The following is a 27,113-nucleotide window of genomic DNA, read 5'->3' on the forward strand; positions in this document are numbered from 1 at the left end:
TATTTTGACCTACTAGTTGGTAAATATTTTGAATTTCGCCCCTGGATGTAACCAGGAAGAAAATTGGCCTTACCTCATAAACTGGGTAGTTGAGCTAAGGTTGGGAGGAGGTCTTTATATTGAAATTTTAATAACCTAAATTTTTTACATTGTTACATGTGAAATAGATATTGACAGAACATTATAATCCACTACTTTTTCATTTAAGCTTATTTTTAATTTCTAAGTTATGTTTAGTTTCTCATTTTTGTTTTCTTAATAGTTTTACAACATTCAAGTACATGTTTTCTACTATAACAGTCCAACAAAATACGATGTCGTATAAAATGTCATTGCCATAACTTCCCACGTTATATTTTCAGTTGATTTGAGTAATGTGAGAAACTTGATGTTCTTGTCATTTAATTTATAAACCTGCAGTAAAAATAATCTGTGAAAGATAGCATTAGAACTAGAACTTAACTTGTCACAGAAGCAATATAAGAGAAATAAAATACCCAGTAACTCCTTGAAATATAAGAGGGTTCGTATAACTCCTAAAGAGCCTTCAGTCAAATTGATTGATGCAAAGTGAAAACTAATGTGGGATATGCTTATTGATGTAAAGATTCCAGTTTATACTTTACCTGACTTGGGGATAAAATAAATGGTCAGTCGTTTAGTTTGGGTTTAAATGAGCAGGCGCCTATTTGGGGATTGGATCTATTACCCTGTTTGTTTCAGCAAATTACTCATTAAAACATTGAAATAAATTATTGATGTGTTTGAAAGCAGAAATTATAAGTTTTCAACAGGTAATTCATTTTTGAAATTTAAGTTTAATATATTAGGACTTAACGTAAAGGGGTATATGAAATATTTATGAACATAAAATTCTGCAGAAAGCTAATTTTTCACTTGTGATCATACTACCGGTGTCTCACTGTGTTGCTCTTAAATGCCTTTAAGAGAGAATTCTGAAACTTGAAGTCTCTTCCTCTTCCTCTACTAATTCAAGTACCAAAATGAGACTGGAAATATAATTGAGAGAACTCTGGTCAAGATTATGTCATCAGTTCCCAATTTGAAGGCTAATCTCTTCCCTTTGCTCTAAAAACATAAAAATACTAGATGAACTATAATAAAACATTTAAAGCACATAGCCACGCCCCAAAATGAGATAGATCTTTCTCAGAGCAGAAAAAGAAATGCAAGCAGAGAGCAGCATCTATAGCAGTGAGCCTGCAGAGCTTCAGGTCTGGAAGGAGGCAGGAATGTCTGTGAGCTCAGCTACTGCAGGGGACGGCAAAATGTGCCCCGGTGAGAGGCAACACACTAGTGCCAGGTTCCCTGCTAGAAAATGGGAGCTGGAATAGATCTTGTATTGAAAAGAACCTGACTTAAAGGCATTAATAATGACTGTTAAGTTCTATGTTTGAGGAGGTGGGAGTTCACAGAACCAACCTCACAGTGGGATTTTGAGCCAAATTGATTAACTGTCTTGGTGACAGACCTTGCCCTTACTATTAATATCTGCAGTGTCATTGCAGGGCAGGCGCCCTCAGATACCAGTTTTGATACCTAGTTTCAGACTGGAAAATTTCAGACTCTAAGAAGCCACTGCGTGACCCGTAGATTTGGGGCGATTCTTCCACATTAAATGAGCCTGCATAACCAAAATTCCAAAACACATGCTGAAATGTAACTTAATACTAAGAAAGACAGCCAAAATAGTCATGATCATAATTAAGGTAAATTTATCTGAACAGAATTGAAAATTAATGGAATAATTTTGAAAATTCTCTAAGTATTTTTAGTATCCTCAAAGATAAATGAAGGAATAATTACAAAGAAGAATAAATAATTATGAAATAAAAACGGAGAAATGAAACAAGAATATGACTGTGACAGAGAACTAGTTAATTAGAAAATTTTAAATGAAAAATAGTCATTAAAATTGAGAACTCAATAAAACAAAATAAATTCTTGGCACTATCAAAGAGGATTACATTGAGAACCCCATCAGACAATGTTATAATTTTTGCTTCAACCAGTGAACATAATTTAGAAAACTCAGGAGGAGAAGGAAAGTAGGTTGTATTTACATATATTTTTGCTCTTTTTTCCAAGAGATCTGTTAATGGCTTTCTTTGAATTTTGCTGTTTTATAACTATTTCATGTTCAGATTCCAAAGACTATTGTTGACGCTGAGGAAAGGGAAAGGAAACAGTAGACCCTTTATCTGTAAATGTAAAGATCGAAATGACAGTGCAGAAAAATGAAGACATGTTCTGAATTAGGCACTTTTCTTGGAATTGGTAAGACCCTACCACCACTTTATATTATGAAAGTCTAATAATTTAGGGTGACACAGTGATGAGAACACAAATAAGTATATATTAAATGAGGGGCGAAATAAGCTCCAAATTTCCTTCTGGATTGACGCGTCTATAATGTATTATGTGAAATTCCTGAAGTTCAAAAATGTTTCACTCAAATCCTTTAGTAACTGATAAACCTAATTCCAAAGGATTTTGATGAGTTCTTTTGCGTGATCTTTCCAGGGCTGTTACAATTTTAAAGTAGTTTGCTCTCATTCTAATTAACTCTTTGTCAAGGAGAAAAACACTGATTCTGTGCTGGGATTTTCTTTCTCCATCAGGCACAAGACCTAAACGTCATCGAAGAAGTGATTCGGATGATGTTAGAGATCATCAATTCCTGCCTGACAAATTCTCTTCACCACAATCCAAACTTGGTGTATGCACTGCTTTACAAACGCGATCTCTTTGAACAATTTCAAACTCATCCTTCATTTCAGGATATAATGCAAAATATTGATCTGGTAAGTGTAAATGGAGACGTCTGTTATGGTTCTTTTTTAAATATTAAAACAGAGAAAGTTTAACACACCTTGATAAAAACTAGAATAGTTATAGTGTCTTCAACATCTGCCATTATTATGCTATAACAATTGTCGCATTCTATATGTGTGTGTATGCGTTACATACGTAAACATAGTCGGATATAGACACACATCCATATTTAATAGAATTGAGATCATACTTTATACAGTTCTATATTCTGTTAAATACTTAACATTTTGATCACTAGCATTTTTCTTTAATATCATCAATTCTTTGAAAATCTCACATTTTAATACCTATATTATGGATGTCCTAAAATAGATTTAACCATTATATCAGATAAGAAAACCAAAATGCTGAGAAAAGGTTTCCCAGGTGATTTTAACACAAATCCAAGTCTAAGAATCATTGTCTTAGATAATGACTGCATATTTGCATAGGGCTTTATCATTGTGGGTTATTTGCATATACATAATCTCATTTGACCCTTAAACCATCCCTTTGAGGGGAGGCAAAGCAGGACTTTAGAGGAAAAACGGTCAGCTCAAGTCACTTACGTAGTAAGTCATTGAGGCCTGGAATCCAAGTCTTCTCATTATAAACTCCATGCTTTCAATACTCACTTGAATGAACCTAAGTAAGATTTCAAATGAGCAGGTTTTCCAACAACTTTTTGTTGAATACTGCCATCCAAAATAGTGCTGGGTACACTGGAACTTCATTCAAAAACATTTTAAACTTTTTTTACATAGTTTGAAAAAAGTGCCATGATAAAGATATAAATAACATCTCTACTTTTTCCCTCCTTCAGCACTTTACCTTCGCTCTCCTAAATTCCACTGAAATTTTGGCTTAAGCAAGCCTTTACTATTTCTTCTTTCATGAGGTTAACCTTGAAAAGTATTGGTAGAGGAGACTATGAATCTACTGTTATTTTTAGCTGACAGGAAGTTGAGAGTAGATATTTTTCATTAAGACATTCAGCAATGTTGAATATCTGAGACAGGAGTGGCTAACCTTGGAGCACTTTTAACTTCTGCAGGAGTTAGACATGTGTTTTTCAAGGGGCCAAATTTCTATTAGCCATTGGTACCTATCCCTCCCATCTAAATCACAAGATAACACAATCTGGCTGAATTAAGCAGCGGGACAAGATACCATACCAAACGAGAGAGGATGTGAAAGAGACTTCATGGCTGAATATAAGTGGAGAACAGAAACAATGAACAATAATAGTTGTGTATTGTGATAAAGGCAAGAACTCTTTTTATCTCTGGACAGTGTAAAATTCACGTTAGATTTTATATATTTCCAGTCCCAACCATCATTACTGAACTCCAGACTAGTACATTCAGTTGCCAATATGACAGTCCCACAAATGTTGAACAAGGTTAAATCAGAATTCTTTCTTTTCTCCAAAAAAGTCAAGCACAAAATGAATGAACATTTTCTTCTACACTCTTCATTATCTCAATAAAGGACATCAATATCTACCTAGTTGCTTAAGCCAAAATAAAGAAGAAGAAAGGAATAATGAGTGCTAGCTGAAAAAAGGGTGGGAAATTGCAACTCTAAAGAGCACAGTTACAGAAGGCCTTTCTGAGAATGCGCATTTGAGCTAAGACTTGAAGGAGGCAGAGAGTGAGCCAGGCAGACATCTGGGGTCAGTGTTCTAGGCAAAGAAAACATAGGGGCAGAATGGGGGCATGTCTGTATCTCCCTCTGAAGCAAAAGGTAGGAATGCTTACTGACCATTAGAAAAGATTTGAGTCCCTAAGTTCAGAGTTCTGCTCCCATAATATAACCCATTGCATGTGCAAAGGTCATCTTGCCCTCTTCAAATCAGCCTTGTGCAAATTGGGGCTTGGGGAAACAGTGCAAAAATACTAATGCTCTGGTTTACTGCTGTTGCTGTGACTAACAAACCATCCTTCATCGCTGACCCAGAAATCTCCATCTTCTAGGATCCATGAAACTGTGACTGACTAACTTGTTAACTTGGAAGTAGGGTGAAATTTCAGACTTCACAATTCTTGACAGTGTGAAATGGTATAATATTTGAAGTTAGTCTGATAAATTAAAGATATATGTTATAAACTGTAGGCCAACGATACAAAAAAAGAAATAGAGATATAACTAGATAAAATAGACCCATAAATTATACTCAATCCAAAGGCAGGCAGGAAACACCAAATAAATAATAATAAACAAATAGAAAACAACAAGCAATGTGATAGATTTAAATCCAACCATGAAAAACTACAGAAAAACCATCATTGAGAATCACCTGAAGTCTAGTGGGACAGAGTCCTACAACCAAGGACATACAGAAAAACCACCTTGAGAATGGTAGGATGGGCAGAGATGCAGAAACAGCCCTTCTCACACCCATGTGTGGCATTTCAAAATCGGGAGGGATAGCTCAGCTGTGAAAGCCCCCACCCTTAGCCCCACACCAGGGTCCCCAGCCAAGAGTTACAGTGCCAAGAAGAAAAGTCCCCACAATTTCTGGCTGTGAAAGCCAACGGAGATTGTGGCTGAGTGGGACAGAGGACTGCTGGAGTCCCAGGCTTTCTTCTCAAAGGGCCCACACACACTTACGTGCTGACCATCTCACTCACTCTGAGCTCCAGGGCTGGGACAGCAGCTTGAAAGGCGCCAGGGACATACAGGAAGGAATTAAGTTGTCTGGCTTCAGGGCTTCAGGGCTGGAGGGGCAGCTTTCTCCCAGAAGGAACTGCTGACAGAATTCACTATTTCTTTGTTGAGCCTTCCCCTCTACCGGCATGCAGACACAGGTGGGTGCCATGTCTGAGTCTCCATCAACCTGGCTACCATCGTTCACTCCACCCTGGTGATTCCCTGAGACCTTGCCCCACCTAACTTGTGGACCTACCCAAGCTGCTTCCAGTGGCTTTTCCATACAAATGGACTGTCTTGGCTTATGCTGCGGACTTTCCTAAGTCCAGGGAGACTGCACCACTGGGCCCCACAGGACATCTACTACATAAGGCCAGTTTACTAAGACCAGGTGGCATAACAGCCCTACCTAATACATAGAAACAAACACGGGAGACAGCCAAAATAAGGACAAAGAGACATGTCCCAAATAAAAGAACAAAACAAAGCTTCAGAAAAAGAACTAAACGAAATGGAGACAAGCAGTCTACCAGACACAGAGTTCAAAACATTCGTTGTAAGAATGCTCAATGATCTCAGTGAAAACTTCAAGAAAGAGATTGCACATAAAATTGGAGATAGAAAACATAAAAAAGTGCCCCGACCAGCGGGGCATTCAACAGGGACCGAAGGGAGACACCCTGAAAAGAGAAAATAGGAGGCGCGAAGAAATGGAGGCAAGACAAAGTTCTGATCAAGCCTCAAATTTTTTATTGTAGCTACAAGATTATATGGGTTAGGGTAAACTGGGCGGGGAGTGAATGAGGAAGGAGAGAGCGGAATGAGGAAGGGGCTTTACTTATCAGAGACGTGACCTTCTAAGGGCAAACTGACAGTTCCAGGAATTAGGTCATGTGCTGCCGGATAGCATAGTTTCTCTGAGTCAGGCTCCTACAAAAAAGAACCAGTCAGAAATGAAGAATACAATAATTGAAATAATATAGTAGAAGGAATCAGTAGTAGTTTAGATGAAGCAGAGAGTTTATTCAGGGATTTAGAAGTTAAGGTAGCAGAGAACCCCCAGTCAGAACAACAACAACAACAAAAAGAATCCAAAATAATGAGAACAGTTTAAGGCACCTCTGCGACAACATCAAGCATCATTGGGGTACCAGAAGAAGAAGAGGAGAGCAAGGAAATGAAAACCTATTTGAAGAAATAATGATGGAAAACTTCCATGACCTGGTGAAGGAAATAGACACACAAGCCCAGGAAGTGCAGAGGGTCCCAAACAAGGTGAACCCAAAGAGGCCCACACCAAGACACATCATAACTAAAATGCCAAAGGTTAAAAACAGAGAATCTTAAAAGCAGCAAGATATTTCATGAAAATGCAAATGAAAAAAGAAAAGCTGGAGTAGTAATACTTATACCAGACAAAATAGACTTTAAAACAAAAGCTATAACAAGAGGCAAAGAAGGACCAAGTAATCCCACTTCTGCATGTTTATCTGAAGAAACTCAGGATACTACTTCAAAGGGATATGTGCATCCATATGTTCATTACAGCACTATTTACAATAGCCAAGATATGGAGGCAACCTGGGTGTCCATCAAAGGATGAATGGATAAAAAAAAAGGTGGTACATAGTTACAATGAAATATTATTCAGCCCTAAAAAATAGAATGAAATCTTGTCATCTGTAACAACATGGATGGACCAAAAGATATTGTGCCAAGTAGAGTAAGTCAAATGCTATATGATTTCACTTATATGTGGAATCTAAAGAACAAAATAAACACACAAACAAAACAAACAAACTCACAGATACAGAGAACATTTTGAGGATTGCCAGATGGAAGGGGCTTGGGGGAATAAAAATAGGGAAGGGATTAAGAAGTACAAATTGGTAATTACAAAATGGTCATCGGGATGTAGCATAAGGAATGTAGTCAATAATATTGTAATTAACTATGTATGGTGTCAGGTGGGTACAAGATCAGATCATAAGTTACCTAATGTCTAATCATTATGTTGTACACCTGAAACTAATATAGTGTATGAAAACAATTTTAATAAAATTTAAAAAATAAGTAAATAAATTCAACCATGTCAATAATTACATTAAATGCCTCAATGAAAAGAGAGGTTTTCAGATTGGATAAAAAGTAAGCTCTAACTATGAACTGTCTATAAGCAGCTCACTTTGAATATAAAGACATATATAAGTTAAAAGTAAAAGGATGAAGGAAGTTTTACCATGCAAGCAGTAATTAAAAGAAAGCTGGAGTGATTATATGAACAGTAAAGTAGACTTCGAAACAAGGAATATTACTGGAGATAAAGAGGACCACCTTGTAGTAATAAAGGGGTCAGTTCACCAAGAAGACATAACAATCCCAAACGTGGATGCACTCAAGAGCTGGTGAAATCCATCAAGAATTAGTTGACCATGTAACCATCTTGCGCAAGATAGGGGCCTGCACATCTGTCCTGGGAGAGTGTCTCTTTAATAAGCACACCCTAGGAGACTGTAGTGATGAGAGCTAAGCCTTAGGCTGGCTACCCATAGCCACAGGGGTGACTGCCCTGCTCCCCAAAGCAGTATGTGCATATTGGGGTTACCTTAACCTTGTCTATGAGTGGTATCAAAACATCTACTAAAGTTCTTTCTTTGTATCATTCCTTCAAATAGAGTAATTCGGTATCACCACTCTCCCCCCAAAAATAACTAGAAGAGTAAATTAAACCCAAAGCAAAAGAAATTAGGAAATAATAAAGATAAGAACAAAATTAATTAAAATTGAAAAAGTAATAGAGAAAATCAGTGATACCAAAAGCTGGTTGTTTGGGAGTGGGGGACTATAAAAGTGATAAATGTGTAGCCACACTAACCAAGAAGAAAAAAAGAGAAGATAAAAATTACCAATATTATGAATGATAGAAGGGACATTGAAAGAATAACAATAGGTGAATATAAGGAATATGTCTCTGGCAATAAATTTGACAGTTTAAATGAAATAAACAAATTCCTTGAAAGGCAAAACTTTCAAAGCTTATTCGTAAAGAAATAGATGATTTAAATAGTTCTATATCTTTAATAGATATTGAATTAGTACTTAAAATTTTTCCAACAAAGAAAACTCCAGGCCTACATGGCTTCACCCTTGAATTTTGCCAGACTTTTAAGAAAGAAATGATACTACTTTAATACAAACTCCTCCAGATAATAGAAGAGGACATACTTTCCAATTCATTTTATGAAGACATTATTACCCTAAGGCCACTACTAGACAAAGACATTACAAGAAAAGGAAATTACAAATCAGCGTCGCTTGTGGACAGAGGCTTAAAAATCCTCAACAAAATATTAGCAAATCAAATTTAGTAATGTTCGAATTATCACTTAGCACATATCCCAGGAATTCAGTCTGGTTGAACATTTTAAAACTAATTAATGTAATTCACCACATCGACAGACTAAAGAAAAACCTCATTATCATCTCAGTGCATACAGAAAAAGCATTTGTCAAAATTCTTGTTTTTTCAGGATAAAAAAATCTGTGCAAACTATGAAAATTTCTTCAATCTGATACTAAGTTTAATTTTTTTGAAAATAAAACTAATATAAATTTTTTGAAAGAAAGAGTTTTACAGTAAAATCATCAAGTCAAAAAGAAGAGCTTTTAGTTGAGCTTCAGTAATATGTTAAACTAGTGGTGACCCTGTTGGCTTTAACCTGCAGGCTTTCCTGGAATTTGCTTTCAGTGGATTTCACTCACTAGTCCTGTCTGGTTTGGGTGAGATGACCTTTGCCACCAAACTCAGGACTTACAAATTTTTCCCATACAAGAGGCATAAAATCAGGAAATAGAGACATATAAGTACAAAGAAATGTTATCGATTACATACTGGTAATAGTAGCATTGCATGGGTTTCATCCTTAACAGCCTACTTTCGCATGTATTATAATTGTTTCCCATGTGGTAGGTAGGGCAACTTTTTCATTTGAAGATACTAAGATATGCCTGATAGTAATGATAGTAGTTGACATTTTGTAAGCACGTGCTATGTGCCAGGCATCGTTCTTTCCTCTATGCACTTTGCAGGTATTCACTTATTCAATTCTAACCACAACCCCTGAGGCAGGTGTTGTAGTTTTCCTCACTTTAAGATCAGGAAACTGAGGCATAGAGAAATTAAATAACCTGCCTAAGTTTATAAGGAGAGCTGGAATTTAAACCCAAGCATCTGGCACCTGGTAAGTGCTCTTAGCCTACTGCATGATGCTACATGTGGAAGCAGTGGAGTGTCTTACAAGTCACATTGCTAGTAAGTATCAGAGGCAGGACCCAAACCAGGCCTTCTGACTTGGAGCAGTTCGTTCATGGTCTATGGTACCATCATGTCCAGTCTATTTTATTATACATGTTTGATCTGTGTACTGTCCCCCAATTACATTGCATCTTTCTTGAAGACAAGAATATCTATTTCCTTTGTAAATCCTCTGGATGTTTCTTCCACTGAATAGTTTGTCCGGTACATGTATTGATTAAAACAAAAACTTGAGGAAAAACCAGAAATCGATATAAGGAAATACATATGTATTTTACCTTTTAAAACATGGATCCATTGTCTTTCAAAAAAAAAACAGCTTAGCTCTCTATTTTTGTCTCTTGGGAGAAGGGCCATTTAGCAAGCAAAAGTGTTTGCCTGTCTAACATAACTTTTTTTTCACCCTCATGCACCCCAGAAAGGCTTCTCATTTTTTTAAATCTGTGTTGTAGTGATCCATTCACTGGTTTCTTGATAGGTGGTTAAATGTGATTTTATGTGACAAAAAAGAAAATGGCAGAGCTGGCATCTGTCCTCCTAGAACAAAAGTGCTACATTAGAAGGTAAAAACAGGGATGAACCAGTCTACTCTCGCAAGAAATGGATCCATAAAAATTATCAAGAAGACTGTTTGCATTATGGATTGATATGAACACAGTGCATCACAGTGCTCAGCATCTATGAGCGATACTGTGTTTGCTGACGATAATGTGAAGCCTTTGTGATTAGCAAGACGTGTGATAGCTAATTATCCAGATTTTTTGTTTTCTGTGTAAAAATGCTTATTTGTACTAATGTTTAGATACAGGAATGGGGGTGGGGGGGTAGGGAGAGAGAGAGAAAGGGAGAAAGAAAGCTCCAAAGTGACAGCAGATTATTTTTAATGATAATATTTTAATTGAGTACAAAAAGTGTTGTGTGTATAATTAAGTAATCTTTAAAATCTAGTTTATTTTGTCTTTATCTTATTTTAAATTTTACATACATTTTATAACATGTAAGCCATTAATGCTTCAGTATATTGCATAATTTATAAATAAACAGGACATATATTGGAAGTACCTCCTCACTTTTTTACTTGTAGGCGTGTACAGTCTAGTTCCTGGCTGAGGGTCAAAATCATCTGGAGAGACTGATGTAGAAGGTGTCTGGCCAGGCCTGGGGATCAGTATTTTCACAAAGCTTCCCGGCTACTTTTGATGATCAGCCACCTTTGAGAGCTATTCCTTATCTACATTATTTACCAGAAATCATCCAGTAGTGAAAATGTCTGGATTTAGTAAATATTAGAAAGGGAAAAACACATTCTGTAAGGCTCAAACATCTGTAAGATTTATCTACTTTTCCATTGACATTTTTCACTTCTTGGGATGTGTTTTTAACAAACATGTTCCTACCCTTTAAATATTTTTTGGTCAAAGAAGAGAGTTTTATACATAACTATTAGGCTGAACCATATGAAATTGCGACTATTCAATCATTTTTTACCTACATAAACAGCACTTCATATGGTTAACCAAACTTTTTTCTCAGAAAACAATGTTTAAGACCTATAAAGATATTTATACAAGAGGAAGGCATTTAGTTTGCATCTTTGATGTTGTATTTTTTAAAATAAGATTTTAATATAACGATTACAATATGTTTTCTAATTTATGTTGTGTCTGTCTTCCAAGACTTAATCACTATATTATAAAAAGCAATTTGAGTACATGCTGTGTCTAAACGCTGAATAAAATTTTATCCCAGAAGTCCCCAAAAGAGCTTTAAATCTGACTTGGGAAAAACAAGACCCATAGGCATATGCTGAGAAACCAACCTGTCATGGACAAAGAAGCAACTTGCAAAGGAGCTGGTTCCAGCAGATTGCCTAAGATAAAGAAATTATTTATCCGGACTCAACCGCCGTGTAACCAGTCACTGGCTGCCTTTGTTTTCACTCATTGCCACAAGCTCGTTAGGGCCCTGGCTCCACCTGGGTCTTTACTTTCCAGAATAAATGGATTTTAGTGGCATTTATGTCATACTGTGCACTTTCCACTACAATGGTTAGGAAAGAAATTATAGTACTCTTGGACAACTGATATTGAGGAGAATAATCTTGAATGAATAATTATAAAAATGTTTGCAAACAATTGTGAGTAACTTAATATAAAAATATGTAAATGAAAATATTCCACTTTTTTTTTAAAGCATAAGTAAGATTTTATATTTTTGCATGTTTGATTATAAACACTTGTTATTCTCTTGAATAAAAAGGGACCTACAGTTGTCTTGATTTATCAACACTGTGATTTTAAAATGATTTGCTAAAATGTGATGACATTCTTTTAGTGTTTTGTGACAAATATTAAGGGACAATATTATTTCCAGAATACTACCGTGTTAGCACCTTGCTGCATAGGTCAGGCTGTGCAGTGACATTGGACAAAGTAATTATCGCTTGCTGTTGATTGTTCCTGGTGACCAAGGATAAGAGTGTTGTGGAAAAATTAAATTAATAAATAATGTCCAAAGCATCATTTTAGCCATTAGCTTCAAATTCTTATTAAGCTTTTTTTTTTTTTTTAAGAGTTAGTATTAAGCTTTAGCTTTCTCTTCCCACCTTCTGATGGGTACTGTTCTCTAAGTGAAATATACATGCCCATTGAGGCAGCACAAGAGAGAGCAGAATTCAGGAGACTATTTAGTTCACAGAATGGATAATCAGCAGCCTAGACTATTCAGGGGGTGGCTCTGATTCAGCCTTCAAACCCTTTGTAGAGAGGGCTACATTGTAGGAGAGAATTAAAAGCCAGGTCACTCAGTCTAAGAAGTGGAATTATGATAGTTTGACTACCATGTGAGAAAGGCATCTACTGAAAATACATCTCATACATCTACTTGTTTAAAAAATGACGCTTTATATTCCAGGTGATCAACTTCTTTAACTCGCGGTTGCTACAAGCTGGAGCTGAGCTGTCAGTGGAACGGGTCCTGGAAATCATCAAGCAGGGAGTTGTTGCACTGCCCAAAGACAGGCTGAAGGTAAGACTGGAAAACGAAACATACTGTTGGATCAGTTGGTATAAATATTAGTGTCTGAGCAGGCTCAATTCAGAATCGTACTACTTACCTAGTACTTGTGCTAGAAAAGGCTCTTTAAATATTCCCTGTTCTACTGTATTGTGATACACAGAACTGTGATGAAGAGGGATTCTCACAGTGTTCTCAAAAGTAAACAGCAGAAAAAAGAACTAATATCTTCATATCCCTGCATATCCTGTGAGTAACCTATACTAGGTTACTACCTATACTAGGAGTGATTTATGTAAAGAGGCACCTCATTTTGTTAACCCAGTGAAGTCAGTTCATCTTCGTAAGTGTCATCAAGGGTTGATGGGAAGGTGGAGGTGGTGCTGATGACAACTACAACCGTGGCCTACACTTATGTAGTGTTTACGCAATGCTGTGTGGGGTTCTTTCACATACTAACTCATTTGCTCCTCACAGCAGCGCTTTAAGGTAAGTAGTGTTATCATCCTAACTTTTCAGATGAGGAAACTGATGCAGAGACGGTAAGTAACTTACCCAAAGCCAGACAGTGATAGAACTGGGAGATTACTACCCAGGCAGTCTGGCTCCAAAGGCATGCTCGTCATCACCGCACTGTTTACTGGATGCTTGGGTATATCTATGGAAAGAGAAGCGTTTTGTGAAAGAGGTATGGGAAATATTGTATTTTAAGAAGGCAGTTACATTTGTGTTTTAGATGTGTTCCTAACGTGATCTTATGATGTAAAAGTCATACTTCAAGACTAATTGTCCCATAGGAAAAAATGTAAAGGTCATGGTTTGGGGGGATGCATGACTATACAACATCGTCGCATATTTTTACTTTAATACTCCATTTTAATTTTTTCCTACATTACCTTCTAAATGTTTTAAAGTGCTTGGTCCTAAACTAACAGCACAGAGCGTCATAGTGGATGTTTGGCCTTCTTCGTAATGTTTTATCACAATTAACTTCTGTTCCAAAGTTACTGTTTGGGGGGAGGGGCTGTGTTTTTCAGCACTATCACTACAACCACAGCGTAATGAACGTTTGAGAGATATTGTTGTAGGACATGAAAATATTTTCAGTTATAATAACAGAATTTATAAAACAACAGCACATTAGTCATAACCACTTAGAGAAGTTCCACCATACGTAAACAGCAGGAGACTCACGCAGAGCTTCTGTCTGTTGGCTAAAATGGCACCACCACGTGGCAGTAGCATCGAAACTGATTACAGTTCACTGGACACTCCAGCTTTGACTTTATTCCTGACAATGAGCAAATATATAAGTTAATGCCAAAAAAAAAAGTAAGGAATTGATATTATTTCCATCCTTACATTAAGCATGTTTTGGGGTGGTCTCTATTTTGCACTGTTTCAAATTTACTTGAACCTATACCAGGTGAACCAGTACAAAAATCCATAAAGATTCAAGTGGCTGCTCACCAGAAGTAATGGATCTTGGCGTCTAAGCTAAGCCAAGAAAGAAGTAGAACTATCAGCAGCTTGGCTGTAAAAAAAGAAAGGATCGTGCAGAGGAATCAGGGGAAGGGGGATTTTAATGAGATCAGAAAACCGGCATAGTGGAAGGAATGGAGATTGTGGTGAGAGAGCGGTATGTTTAGTCTGGAGAAGTCAGAAGTGGGGCAGACCTCGGTGATAACATGGTCTGGATTGGGCCGTGAGTGGGACACTGAAGTGATGTGGCTGTGAGTGCATGTCGGTGTGATTAAGCCAGGTGACCAACTGGAAGCCAAGGATGGGTCCTTCACACAGATATCATAGTCACTCAGGTTGAGAAGCCATGAGGTGCAGAGAAAGACTGAGCCAAATGCTGCAGTAAATGGGAGAGTGGCCTAGAAGTCAGTACGGCAGCTACACAGACAAGAAGCAACTGGTACCACCTTCCTATGAGCAGAGCTTTTGCTTAAGGGTAGAGGATGAGAGGAATAACAGCCAAGAAACAAAGAATAAAGCAACCTCTATTTCCAAAGGCTTCTGGGGAATTGGAGGCCTGAGGGGAGAGCCAGATCTCAATGAAAGAAGTAAGGAGTGAAGATTCAGTGCAGGGACAGAGAATGTAGGGATACTTAATAGCTCTGAAATAAGGGTTCAAAAAGTCATTGTGGGATATGGCAGTGAGGGAAGAACAGGGTGTTGGACCAGGGGAGAGAAAGCATGAAGCCGTATGGGGACAAAAGTATGGGATGGAGAAGATGGCTGGTGGAGGGGCTTATGTTTGAGCAAGGGCCAGCGATGAGGACATATGACATGTTAAGTTTAAGCTTGCCACAGGGTTCCATCAACAGTAAATCTTTATCAACTGTTCGCTCTGTGACAGCCATTGTTCCAGGTGCTTGGGCACATCAGTGGTCAAAGCTCCCTGCCCTCACAGGGCTGCCAATCTCACAGGGCTCCCTGCCCTCACAGGGCTGCCAATCTCACAGGAGGAGCCTGACACTGAACAATGAGCGTAATAGAAATAACAGTGATCTAGTACTAAAAGGCAGGAAGTGCTCTGGAAAATAAAAGAGTAGGTTGAGGGGTTTGGGAGTAGCGGTGAGGGGGTGGTGGGAGAAAGTTGTAGAATTACAAAGAATGGTCTGTGCAACATTTAGCAAAGATGAAAAGGAGTTAAGCATAGTGATTCAGAGGAGAGTTCCCAGCACTAAGAACAGCGACTGAAAAGATCCAAAGCCAGGAGGATGCCGGGCATGTTAAAGAAATAACAAGGAGACCAAAGTAGCTAGAGCCTTGGGAACAACGGGGAGAGGAGTAGGGGGTGAACAAGGATGATTGGGGGCGAAGGGTGCAGTGAGATGTTGAGGCATGTCATGATGTGGTCTGTTTTCATAGGACCATTCTGGCTGCTGTGTGGAGAGTAGGCTGACGGGGGGAGGCAATGAAAGCAGAGACCGATTAGAAGAGTATTGCTTTCCTTGGACCATGGTGGTGAGGTGGGAGTACCCATAGAATTTATCCAAGAAATTGTCTGGTGAGCAGAGGAGAGCTTCTAGGCCTCTTCGGAGGCCGCAGAGGTCTACATTGATTACAAAAGCTCGGGGGCATGGTGGCCAGAACATGCCTTCTGATGGACTGGTGAGAGGACCGGTCTGCAAGCATTAGAAGAGTTGTTTATGGAAGTAGACTTAGACTTGGTCTGTGTGGTCTCAGGGACAACTTTCAGAGGTTGGTTGTCGGAGTCTCATGGTTGGAAGCCTGGCTCACTGCACTGAATGCTGTGGCTCAACAGTGCTTGTGGGTCAGTGTGTTACGTACTACTGTAGGGAGGCTGTCTATACTAAACAATTCAGAATAAACTTCCAGATGCCACACCGTAAGACAATCTGGAAAACTTTCAGAGAATCAGCAAAATCGAGAAAGAACACAAGGAGTGATTAGAGGAACGCACACTCTTGTTATTAACCTTAAGAAGACAAGATCCGAGCAGCAGAGACTGGTCTTCAAGTACTGGACGAATTGTTTATGACAGCATATTTGGACATGTTCTTTGTGGTCTGAGGAACAGGACCAATGGGGAGAAGCTACATTACAGGGACCTGCATTTCAGTCCCATGTAAGGAAGAACTTTCTAATAACAGGAGGAATTATTTAGAAATGGAATAGGCAACTTTTGGGAAGTGATGCATTCATTCTCACCGGATAGAGCTGTTAAGGGAACAGGCTAATGGTCACTTGGCAGGGATGCAGATACGTTCCATCTTGGATGCAGCTCTTATCTAGCGGCACTAGCTCGCTAGAGCAGTGAATGGGGAAGGACTCCAAGGCCGAGTTCAGGTGCAGCAGGAATAGTGCTGCAATCAACAGTGCCTGCCATTGGCAACAAGAGCAAAAAGTAAGGAACACGTGTGAGATTGTTTGCCATTCCAATTGTAAAGACTCAAACGCTGCTTGGGAAATCCAACTATGTGACTTTTTAAGAACCTTCCCATTCCTAAGAGTCTAATGCTATCTACGCATATATAAAATTATTGTGCTCCACGAAGTAGAAAACTTCATAAACTTTTGATAACAGTTTTTCTTCTCAGAAGATGTAAGAAACAATAAGGAAAACATTAATCTGTGTTTTCTTAATGAAAAAGTTCATCTATGACAGAGAGCTCACCTTTCAGTTCATAATAGCAGATGGCCATAGTCAGCTCTGTATGCCAGAAGAGACAAATTGCTGAAAGTGGGATATGGCTCATAACAAGAAAAAAATATGGTTCAGGAGGGGTGGAAAACTAAAAAACAAAAAATAGTCTTGACCAATCATTGATTGTCCTGTGCAAACAAATCCGAGAACTGCCTTTTTCCTGCAATACCTGTTCTCAACTCTCCACCACTTTCACTCCCTTCTAGTCTCTTCTACATCACAGAGAAGCCCAAATGCATTTCCCAGAATCCTCCTCGTGTAATTCTGAGTTAAAGCCTGCCAAAGAAAGGCACTTGCATGAGTTTTGGAAGGTTGAAGAGAAGAAGCCATTTTTCTCCAGAGGAAGAGCCTGCCCTCCACCTAGCTTGGTGCTGCAGATGATGGCAGAGGTCATGGAGGGCTTCCCAGAGACACTGAGGTTTGCAGCTACTTGCAGTGAGCTGTTGAGAACCATCCACTCCAGAGCTGAGACTGCTCTGTTGCACCTTCCCTGACATGCCAACCTTACCCTTTCCTATAGTTGCATAAGGCTTTATTTTCCATATGAAATCCTTTTTCCCCCACTTCTTCCGCCTTCCCCGCCCAACCCCCCCTCCCCACCCCACCCCAGTTCAAGCCATTGTTTCTCAGTCTAGTTGTGCACAGCAGCAGCCCAGCTCCAGGGAGAGCCATTGCTCACAATCTTAGCTGTAGAGGGCAGAGCTAACTGGCCCATGTGGGAATCAAACCAGCAACCTCGGCGTTAGGAGCACGGCGTTCCAACCACCTGAGCCACCAGGCCAGCCCCCCATATGAAATCCTTTTCCATATGAAATCCTTCTGTTTTCGCTGCCAAACCTGTCGGGGAAACTAAACCCCTGGTTTCAAACAAAGGAATTTAATTCAGGGAATTACCATGGACAGCTAATGCTTTCTCCCTCTGCTGTCATATCCAGATCCTTTTTTTTTAATGTCTGTCCCTCCCCTGTAATAAACCTTAGCTCCTTTCTTTTGGCTTATCTCTCATTAATTGTATCTTTAGTTCATTTTTTTCTGCTTAGTTCAATCCCAGACTTTATTTTCTAATCCTTTGGTGAACACTTTTGGCACAAGGGCCCATCCATGCGCCATAGCAGGTACTGAAAGTTAATTTTGTAGGTTCACTATAATACTTACCCTAAAGCAAAATGAAGGACAGTGTACAGGCTATATGTTTGAATGTTAATGTGTTGTTCATTTATTATACTGTGTTCAGGAAGAAAGTGTCCTCTGTATTTGAGATAGTAGCATATAAATGAAAATATAACTGTTTTTTTTTTCAGGATTATGGCTGAATAAAGAGAGAGATTAATTGATCTGTGGGAGCTCCCAGACCAGTTAACTCTTATTTAGAGCAAGATCCTATTGAGGCCAAGGTCATGGATGAATCCCTTAAGAGGGCCGGTTAATTTTGTTCCGAAACATAACAAGGAACTGTACTCCTGACTCCTGCTTACCATGTCACTCTATGGTTGCAAGAGGGACAGATGATAGAGGATGGATGATTCAGTTTAAAAAAAAAAAGCCACCCTCAGAACTAGAAAAGAAACTAAAATTATATTTATTCCCAGATGATGAGTCATCCTCAGTTGGTTTAAATGATAGCACGTTATTACCACTGATGTTACTAGGAAAAAAAAGGCTGTTTATCTTTATATTCAAGGCTTATCTCAATTATTTTAATCATCTTTTTGGATTGAGTGTTTATAATAAAACGAATCACTTAAAACCTCTAGAGTTTAATTCACAGAATTCTGCGGTATTCAAAGTTGATTGAAAATTCAAGCTGTGTGTGGAATAATATTTGTACTATACCACATGACAGCACGTTATAGTCTTTTGGGTGGTTCACTAATATATACTGATAAAATAATTGTCGGGTACATAATAATAGCTTCGTACGCGAGGTTGGTGTAAAAGCGCCGGTTTCAAATTGGAAATACTGTTTTAGTCAGCTCTTTCCGAAAGTGTGGAATCGTGTACACTTACTGATTTGTTCTTCCTTAAAGTATAAATTACACATTGAGAAAATTCAGAGGTTTTTCCAGGCACCTTTTGGGTTGTTAAGAGGGGCACAATGTCCCTTACTCATGAGAAATTAACCAGCTAATGTCAACTGAAGAAGATAAGCCAAAAGTTTTTGAAGTTTCCCTTGCCTTATAGAACTAAAGCCAAATTTGTAGACTTATTCTTCCAATTTTGGGCAAGTAAACATTAAGATCTAGAAGCCCATAGCATTAGTAATTGACTTTCAACCAAATAAAATATTTTTCAATCAAATGTTATTTGACATAGCCTTCTAAAATATTTGTGTAATATCCTGTGTGGGAATATATGCTCTTTGGATAAATCTGTCTATATAGTTAAACAACTTGGCTGTTCAGAGTAAATAGTATTAATGTCATTCTAAACATCCTCCTCTTACTGGTATTCTGTAAAGTCTGGGAAAGGCAATACCAGGTAATTAGTTTTTTCAGACCGTCCTGCATAAACAGAGACTTAACGAACAGGCCATGAAATCCTAAGTTGCTTATTTCTCCTTTTGGGTTTGGAAGGAAATAAATAAAGTTAGTGTATCCTCCAGGAGCCGAGTTAGAAGACACAGCTCAAAGTTCTCCTGTCTGCATCCACAGGGCAAGCTCCTAGCTCCCATTCGCTTACTAGCGAGCAACTTGGGTCAGAATTCATCGGGTCTGGGTCTCACACCACTACCACGCCACCTCACGCTTGAGTATGTAAAGTTGCCAGGTTCTCTCTTTTCTTCGGTTTAGTGAATTATAATATAAGGGTTAAGAATTTTGCGATATCTAGTGTTTAAAAATTAGGTCATGCTTTCCGGAGGAGAATTAACCAGAAGATAACTTCTCTTTTAGTGTAAATTGGAAACTATGGAATAATATAAGTTACTGACATTAACCGAACTTTTCATTTCATTCACTTAAGACACTTGATAAATCGTAGGAATTAAAAGGGGATAATGAGTTTAACCCTAAATGATTTTTAAAGCCTTTATTTTATATCCACATTTTAGAATACTTTCACTGTTGTTAGTTATAAAGAGAAAAATAGAAAGAAAGTTAACTGAAATCTCAAGAATTTTTTTCATAGCTTCTTAATATTGACTTGCTTTAAAAAAAATTCCCCCTTTCTCCTCCTGGGAGCCTCTCCCTGTCCCCGCCCCAAATATCTTTCATTTCTCTATCAGTTCTCTGTCTCCAGAGCAGATGCCTGAGTGCCACTGTGCTGTGCCCACCTGCTGTGGAATGGCCCCACTGCAAAGTGCCCCTGGGAACTGGCACTCAGTATGTCCACGGTCCTTACACATCTGCCCTCCTCTTGTATTTCTACCCGTGGAAACATGTCTAACCAGCATCCTCTCTCTAATTCAAAAATACCAAAGTTAGACCCTAAGTTCTATGAGTTCTAATGATTTCCCAAATCTGTCCTTTCCCTGCACATAACCACTGTCCCATTTTGCGCCTCCACATCTATAACCACAGCTTCCTCACCGGGGTCCCTACTTCCACATTCTTTTTTCTCCCATAGCATCCTTAGCCCACCAGCCGGCGGTATCTTTGCTGTACACCTTCTCTGATCCCACACACAAGGCGCTTCCTAGCCTGGCTCCTAACTTATCTTTGGTTCTTTTTCCTCCCTACGGAGCCTGGGCTCCAAACTGCTGGACTATATTCTTAGACGCCTGTGCCTTACTACATGCTGCTCCTGCCATCTTCCTCCCTCCCTTCCAGCTTCTCACAGCTTCGTGTCTTGTCGGTCAGATGAACTGCTTGTGCTTCAAGGCACATCACAGGCTTTCCCCTTTCTACGCAGCCCACCCTCATTCACGTGGGCAGACTTGACTGGTTCTTTCTCCACATCCCCATGCTGCCTTGCATGTCTCCATTGTAGCAAAAAAGCGTCCCACAGCACCTTGCTCAGCTCCTGGAACCAAACTTACTCAGTTCATATTCATTGTGTGAATTAACTTCTCCACTCAGCCTCTTGATTCCTTATGTCTCTCCTTCCTCTCAGCACAGCACAATGTTGATTTCTCCTTTGTTCTTTCAACTGTCCTTCTCCACGACATCTGTACCAAGGACCCCTGAGTCCAGGCTCGGGTGGAGAATGGGAGGATTGGGGCTGTGCTCTCTCTCACCAATAAGCTCTCCTAGCCAACTGGTTTCCTTGTCTTTTGCCCTGTTTCTACCACCCATGTATATACCTCTGTCCCCAAATTTGCATCTCAGAATTTACTCATTCACCTGTTCCTTTACTTAATTTCCATCACCATCATCACCATCATCGTATATTATATGTATATATATATATATCTTACATATAACATCCAAATAATACATTCTAATTTTGAAAAGTGGTCTGACTCTATTCCGTCCACAGCTAGTCCACTTTGAACCCCACATTGCTAGGGCATCGTTGGGGAAGCACAGGTGTCTAAGACTCGAACTCTGCCCTCAAAAGATGAATCACCTTTCAGGAGAGAAAAGGTGCACACTTGCAGAGATGGCTAACAAGCAGGGCAGTTTATACTGCATGTCAGCAGCGTAGAAGTTAAGTTTTGGAGGAGGTCAGAGGAAGGAAGGAGGCATCATGAGGGAGATTTTAAGGAGAAACCTGAGCTCGGTCTTCCCTATCTTGAAGGGGTGATAAGGTCTCCCTCGTCGGGGATGAAAGGAGAAGTCCAGGCAGAGGAAATTTGTGAGTGGGAAAGGTGACCCAAGACAAGTTCAGCTTCGTGTCCAACTGAAACAATAGAACTCTTGTAATTCCCGCCACCAAATTAATGTGGTTTTGGTTCTGTAATAATACACTAAAGTCATTAGACTAGTGCTTTTCAAACTTTTTTGATCACCACCCACAGTAAAAAACATACATTTTACACACATTTATATATAACTGAAGTAAAAATTTCATAAAACATAAAAGTTTCATGTACCCTTAGTAAATGTGATAGACTCTGGTATTTCCTAGTCTATTTCTTTTCTTTTTCAGTTGCCCGTCAGACCTATTAAATTGATGTAGTGGTCCACTGTTTAATTTAGTAACTCAGTTTTTTAAAATTACGAAGTAGATCATTGATTTTAAACTGTGGACCTTGTACGAACAGCATCAGCATCCCATAGGAACTTGTTAGAAATGCAAATTCTCAGGCCCCGGCCCAGACCTCCTGAATTAGAAACTCTGGGACGGGGACCTGGGTCTGTGCTTTAACACCCCCCAGCACCTGGATGATTTCTGATGTCGGCCCAAGTTTAAGAAGCACATCAATAGCTAATTCCCCCAGACATAGCACTCTCCCACCCTTAGGGCCTCTGCACGGGCTTCTCCTTTTGTCCAGGGCTCCCCCAGTCCCGTCACACCTCCCTCCTGCACAGCCTTCAAGTATTCACTCACAGGAGCAGATGAAGAAGCCTCTCTCTCAGCGACCTCCTGCTTTAAATTTCAGCGTTCCCGGTCCCCCTCATTCAACTGTATTTTTTACCCCACGGCATTTATCACCTGGCATAGTGTGTAATTATTGTTATTCCCCCAGATAATGTAAGCTCCCGGAGGGCCGGGATCTTCACATTTTGGTCACTGGTGTATCTGAAAGTCTATCTGGCATGTACTAGGCACGTGAATACCGTATTTGCTGAATGGAAGGGAGGCCGGCAGAGAAGGATGGTCTTTGGAGCCCTGAATGATGGTCCCGATGCTGCTTCAAGTAAACCTTCTTCTTTGGAGAGCAGTTCTCTACAGACTCTTGCAAGGTCAACTTTTATGCCAAAATGCTACAGAGGAGCTAAGTTAAGGATGGAAGTCCTGGTTACTTTGTTGGAATAGTTAACATTTATTAGCCTACAATATTATTCCATACTCTGCATTCTTAGAGCTACAGAACCCCGATCTGAAGACCTCAACTTTAGTACTTCTTATCAGTAAGTTCATTAATATGTAAATTGGTCTCACTAAATTTTTAATAGTTTTTCAGGAGCTTTCTTCTTGGCTGTCACCTACAGTGATTTCATTGTAATTCAAGCAGAGTTAAATATTCTGATTTGTGGTATTTAAAATAAAGTTCCTCAGATGATCTCATTGTGATGCTATTTCTGAATCTTTCTCAGAAGGTGAAGAATGCGGTGGAACTACTGGGCTTTTATGAAGGTCCAGTGATGAGCCACTGTGTGCTTGTTTTCTGATTGATTTCTCTCTGCTTCCCTCAGTATGTGTAGAGCGTGCACCTAGATCCAGACAAATACTGATAGGAGCCTGCGCCTGTCACGTTCTTATTGGGAAAGTTGAGGCGCTCTCAGGCCTGGCCTGGTCTAAGGGTTTAATGTTGTTGTTAAACTCCCAACAGTTTAGCCTCTTCAGATTATCTGCTGCTAACTTGTAACTACCATAATTGTACAAATGGCCTTTTTTTTTCGTATTTTTTTACTTTTTCCCTGTATTTTTTATCATTTTAGACTTATATTTTTTTCCTAATGTTTTCTCTCTCTCCTTTTTAGAATATTGTTACCTTAGTCCCTTTTTCCTTTTACGTAGCGACCTGGAAACACTAAGCATGAAAGGGACTGCTCTGTGCTGGGCTTCTATCCTAAAAAAGGGGAGACTAACAACATTCCTGCCATTTCTTTTGAACATAAAATGGTCTCTGTACACGTCTGAGAGTGGCTCTCCCTCCTCTTCTCACCCTCCTTGAGTTTCGTGTCCAGTAAAGACCAAGATCAAGTCTTACTCATAATGTAATACCATAATGTGGTTATTAAACTCCCTTCTGTATTGACCTTATGTAAGAACAAATCGGGTCACGCTGATTTTCCTTTCATCAAGGTGAGCATTCCAAGAAAATGAATGCAGTCATCTGGAGCACTGCTTTCTATTGCAGGTTTCTGGATCCCACCTCAGATTCTGAGTCAGTGGTTTGGGGTTGAACTTGGGAATTTGTCTTTTCAAACAGTTCTCTGAGTGGCCCTGATGATGTACCGAATTGAGGAACCACTGTTGCGTGGTCCAGTTTTCTCCCAGTTCCCTGCCCTTGTAAAAACTAAAGAGATGGGCTTCCAGTCAAGATGGCAGAGTAGTATTGTATGTCAACTGTAATTGAAAAAATAAAAAATTATTTAAAAAGAAAACTAAGGAGATGATAGAATTGAAGTGGTTTTAGCTTTTCTGCAAAAGACAGACAACTTTTCACTTCATGAACCTTAAAATTAGAAGATTTCTTTAAAATAGAATTCTTTTCAATGTAACCCAAATATATCACAATTATTTTATACATTAGACAAATAGTCTCTGGTCTTTTAGAATGTTACATCTGCTCTTCAGTCTGACTTAAGTATCCCTCTTTTAACTCATTATCATCCAGTTACATTTATTGAACACTTGCTCCGTGCCAGGTATTTTCATACAGGTGTTCTCATTTAGTCTTCCCAATAACTGATGAGTTATTAATATAATTTACTTTTCATAAGTGAGGAAACAGGCTAAAGAGAATTTAAATGACTTGTCCGAGATTATTTCAGTCCATCTTACCTTTCATACATTTCAGCTATTCCTTCTTTCAAATCTTAAATTTTTGTCTCCTGCAAATTCACAAACCTATTTGCTTATTAGATCAACTTGTTTAACCTAAAGCATTCATAATAGACCTAATAGTTCTTGGTTTTGACAGTATCTGTATGCAGTGTTGGAAAGTAATCTTTGAAATGTTTGAACAGTTACATCCATTGCTAGTTTATGGAGGGCTCAAATACTCCTAGGCTTTTCTCATACGTGACAATGAAATTGCACCGCACATGCAGTGGCTTCATGTGGTATTTATCTTTAGCATAGCCATTCTTAATAAACTGTCTAACCTATGGTATTTGTTATAATGTCTTACATTATTTTTGTTTAAACATATGGTAGATTTGTAAGCACCTTATAGGATTATTTTTTCTTCCTTGCAGTGGATGAGAAGTAAATTAAGCCTAGTTTTTACTTTGTGATCCTAGAGTATAAAAATTTAGTCTTTATCATTACATCTTGAATATAGTCCTGAAAACTAAAACACTTAATTGAAAAGTTATAAAAACCTCATTTTTTTGTTGTTGTTACAAAAGAATTTTTGCCCAGTTCTCCAAACCATGGTTTCCAATAACCAAGGGAATGGAGCGTTGCAAGGTCAGGTCTGGAAAATGTTGATACTTTTCCCTTGAAAAGAAAACATTAATCTGTGTGATTTTTATCTTTAAATCTCTGCTATTAGTTTTGATAGAAGTATTTTCTTTGGCGTAGTCAGAAATGGTGATTCACAAACTAAAATTTCCTAAATAGAGAATCTACTGTGGTAGTTAAAAAATAGAACCAGTGGCCATTTTTCATCTGTGCGAATCTTGACTCTTCTATTAAGCTGACCCTGTGAAAGTTACTGAGATTGTTTCATCGCTTCTATAGTTACTTTCAAGTCATTTACTACAATCCTTATAAAGTATTTTGTAACGAAATATGTGCCAAAAAATAATAGCTCCCAGATACTTCCAGAATTATTTGTCTTTAATGGTGATAAGTAAAGAATGAGTTATTTCTGATAAAAAGAATGACTAAAAAATTAAAATAATTTGTTCTGTGAGTTCTGCTTATTTTATTAATATTCTTAAGTCAGCTTTTCTACATAGAATTTTTTCTTAAGTAAAAGAATAAGAAAACTAAATTATCGTGTTTGGTACCTGTTTTTGAAAGGATGTTCTTAATTGAGCACACATCCCAAAAGTTTCTGAAAATGTTTAAGGTGATATGAGATATTTTAAAGAAACCAAAGTCCCATGTCTTAAACACTAATAGGGTTTCCTACACATAGCAAAATTCGTCATTTCAGGGAACAAAACTGCTTTCTTTATGAAGGCTTTCATTTCTGGGGCAAGTTGGAAGGGGCAGTGATTGGCACATAAATAATCACACCGAGGATGCTGGTAAGATCTGGCCGTATCAGTTCAGGTTTCTTTGTACTGCATTTGTTGGCTTTAGAGGACTGGAGGCCCTGAAAGCCCAGCATAGTTCTCTATGAAGAATGGGAATACTGTTTATGCTTAACACTGAGTCTGAGATAATTAATTAGCTAATGTAACAGCTTTTGTTTTGCTGGCAATTCAGCACATCCAGGTTTTTTACAGGATTCTTGCCTGGGAGCTGAGGGCAGTAGGAAATACCTTGGACACTGCACACTAGTTGGTAGGAGCCCAATTCATTTTGAAAATTTAGAAATAATGCTATGGTCTTTAATCCAAGCACAGCTTAAATATGAATTTGGACCAATATTTCAGGGGACTTCTTAATCTCTGACTAATATAATGCCAGCTGCTAGATTGTGCAGATTGTTACCAGTATGCCCCTCTTAAGAAAACCTAATACACAAAAACCCCAACCTTAAGAAATGGTGGATTATAGGCTACTTATTTGTATCCAGAAAGGATCTTTGCCATCAAAAAGATTTTTCACATGCTCTTTCAAATAGAAATGACTCTGTTACATTTAAATTAGAAAAGTATTTTTTTAATGAGTTTTTTGTATTTTTGGTTTTGTTTTTTTTAGTTTTTTATTTGTTGTTTGTTTAACTTTATTGGGGAACAGTGTGTTTCTCCAGGGCCCCTCAGCTCCAAGTCATTGTCCTTCAATCTAGTTGTGGAGGGCGCAGCCCAGCTCCAAGTCCAGTCGCCGTTTTCAATCTTTAGTTGCAGGGGGCGCAGCCCACCATCCCATGCGGGAATTGAACCAGCATTCTTGCTGAGAACTCACACTCTAACCAACTGAGCCATCCGGCCTCCCCTCCGGAAGTTTGGTGGCAGCTCATTGTCTTCAATCTAGTTGTGGAGGGCACAGCTCACTGGCCCATGTGGGAATCGAACCGCAACCCTGTTGGTCAGAGTTCATGTTCTAACCAATTGAAACATCCAGCCACCCCAGGAAAGTTTTTTTTTAAAGCACTTTAAGTCAACTTTTCTTTGGCATCAGGTCAAGTGTTCGGTATCAAATTATATTGTTGCTCACTAGTCTTATAGTGAGATTGGAAAGAACATGTTTAATATCCACATTCTGGGGTATAGTGATAACAGCTTG

The 27,113-nt window shown here is 38.7% G+C and overlaps 1 protein-coding gene across 4 annotated transcripts in view; it reads left to right on the plus strand.

Annotated features, from left to right (window-relative positions):
- DYM (dymeclin) overlaps positions 1-27,113 on the plus strand; it is a 269,770-nt gene that overhangs the window by 204,993 nt on the left and 37,664 nt on the right. For all 4 annotated transcript variants that reach the window (XM_019721433.2, XM_074340000.1, XM_019721409.2 and 1 more), the window contains 2 exons: positions 2,643-2,825; positions 12,716-12,829. In XM_019721433.2, the coding sequence (XP_019576992.1) occupies positions 2,643-2,825; positions 12,716-12,829 (297 nt within the window). The remainder of the gene's footprint in view (positions 1-2,642; positions 2,826-12,715; positions 12,830-27,113) is intronic.

This window comes from Rhinolophus sinicus, linkage group LG09, assembly GCF_036562045.2.
Source record: "Rhinolophus sinicus isolate RSC01 linkage group LG09, ASM3656204v1, whole genome shotgun sequence".
Lineage (NCBI taxonomy): Eukaryota > Metazoa > Chordata > Mammalia > Chiroptera > Rhinolophidae > Rhinolophus > Rhinolophus sinicus.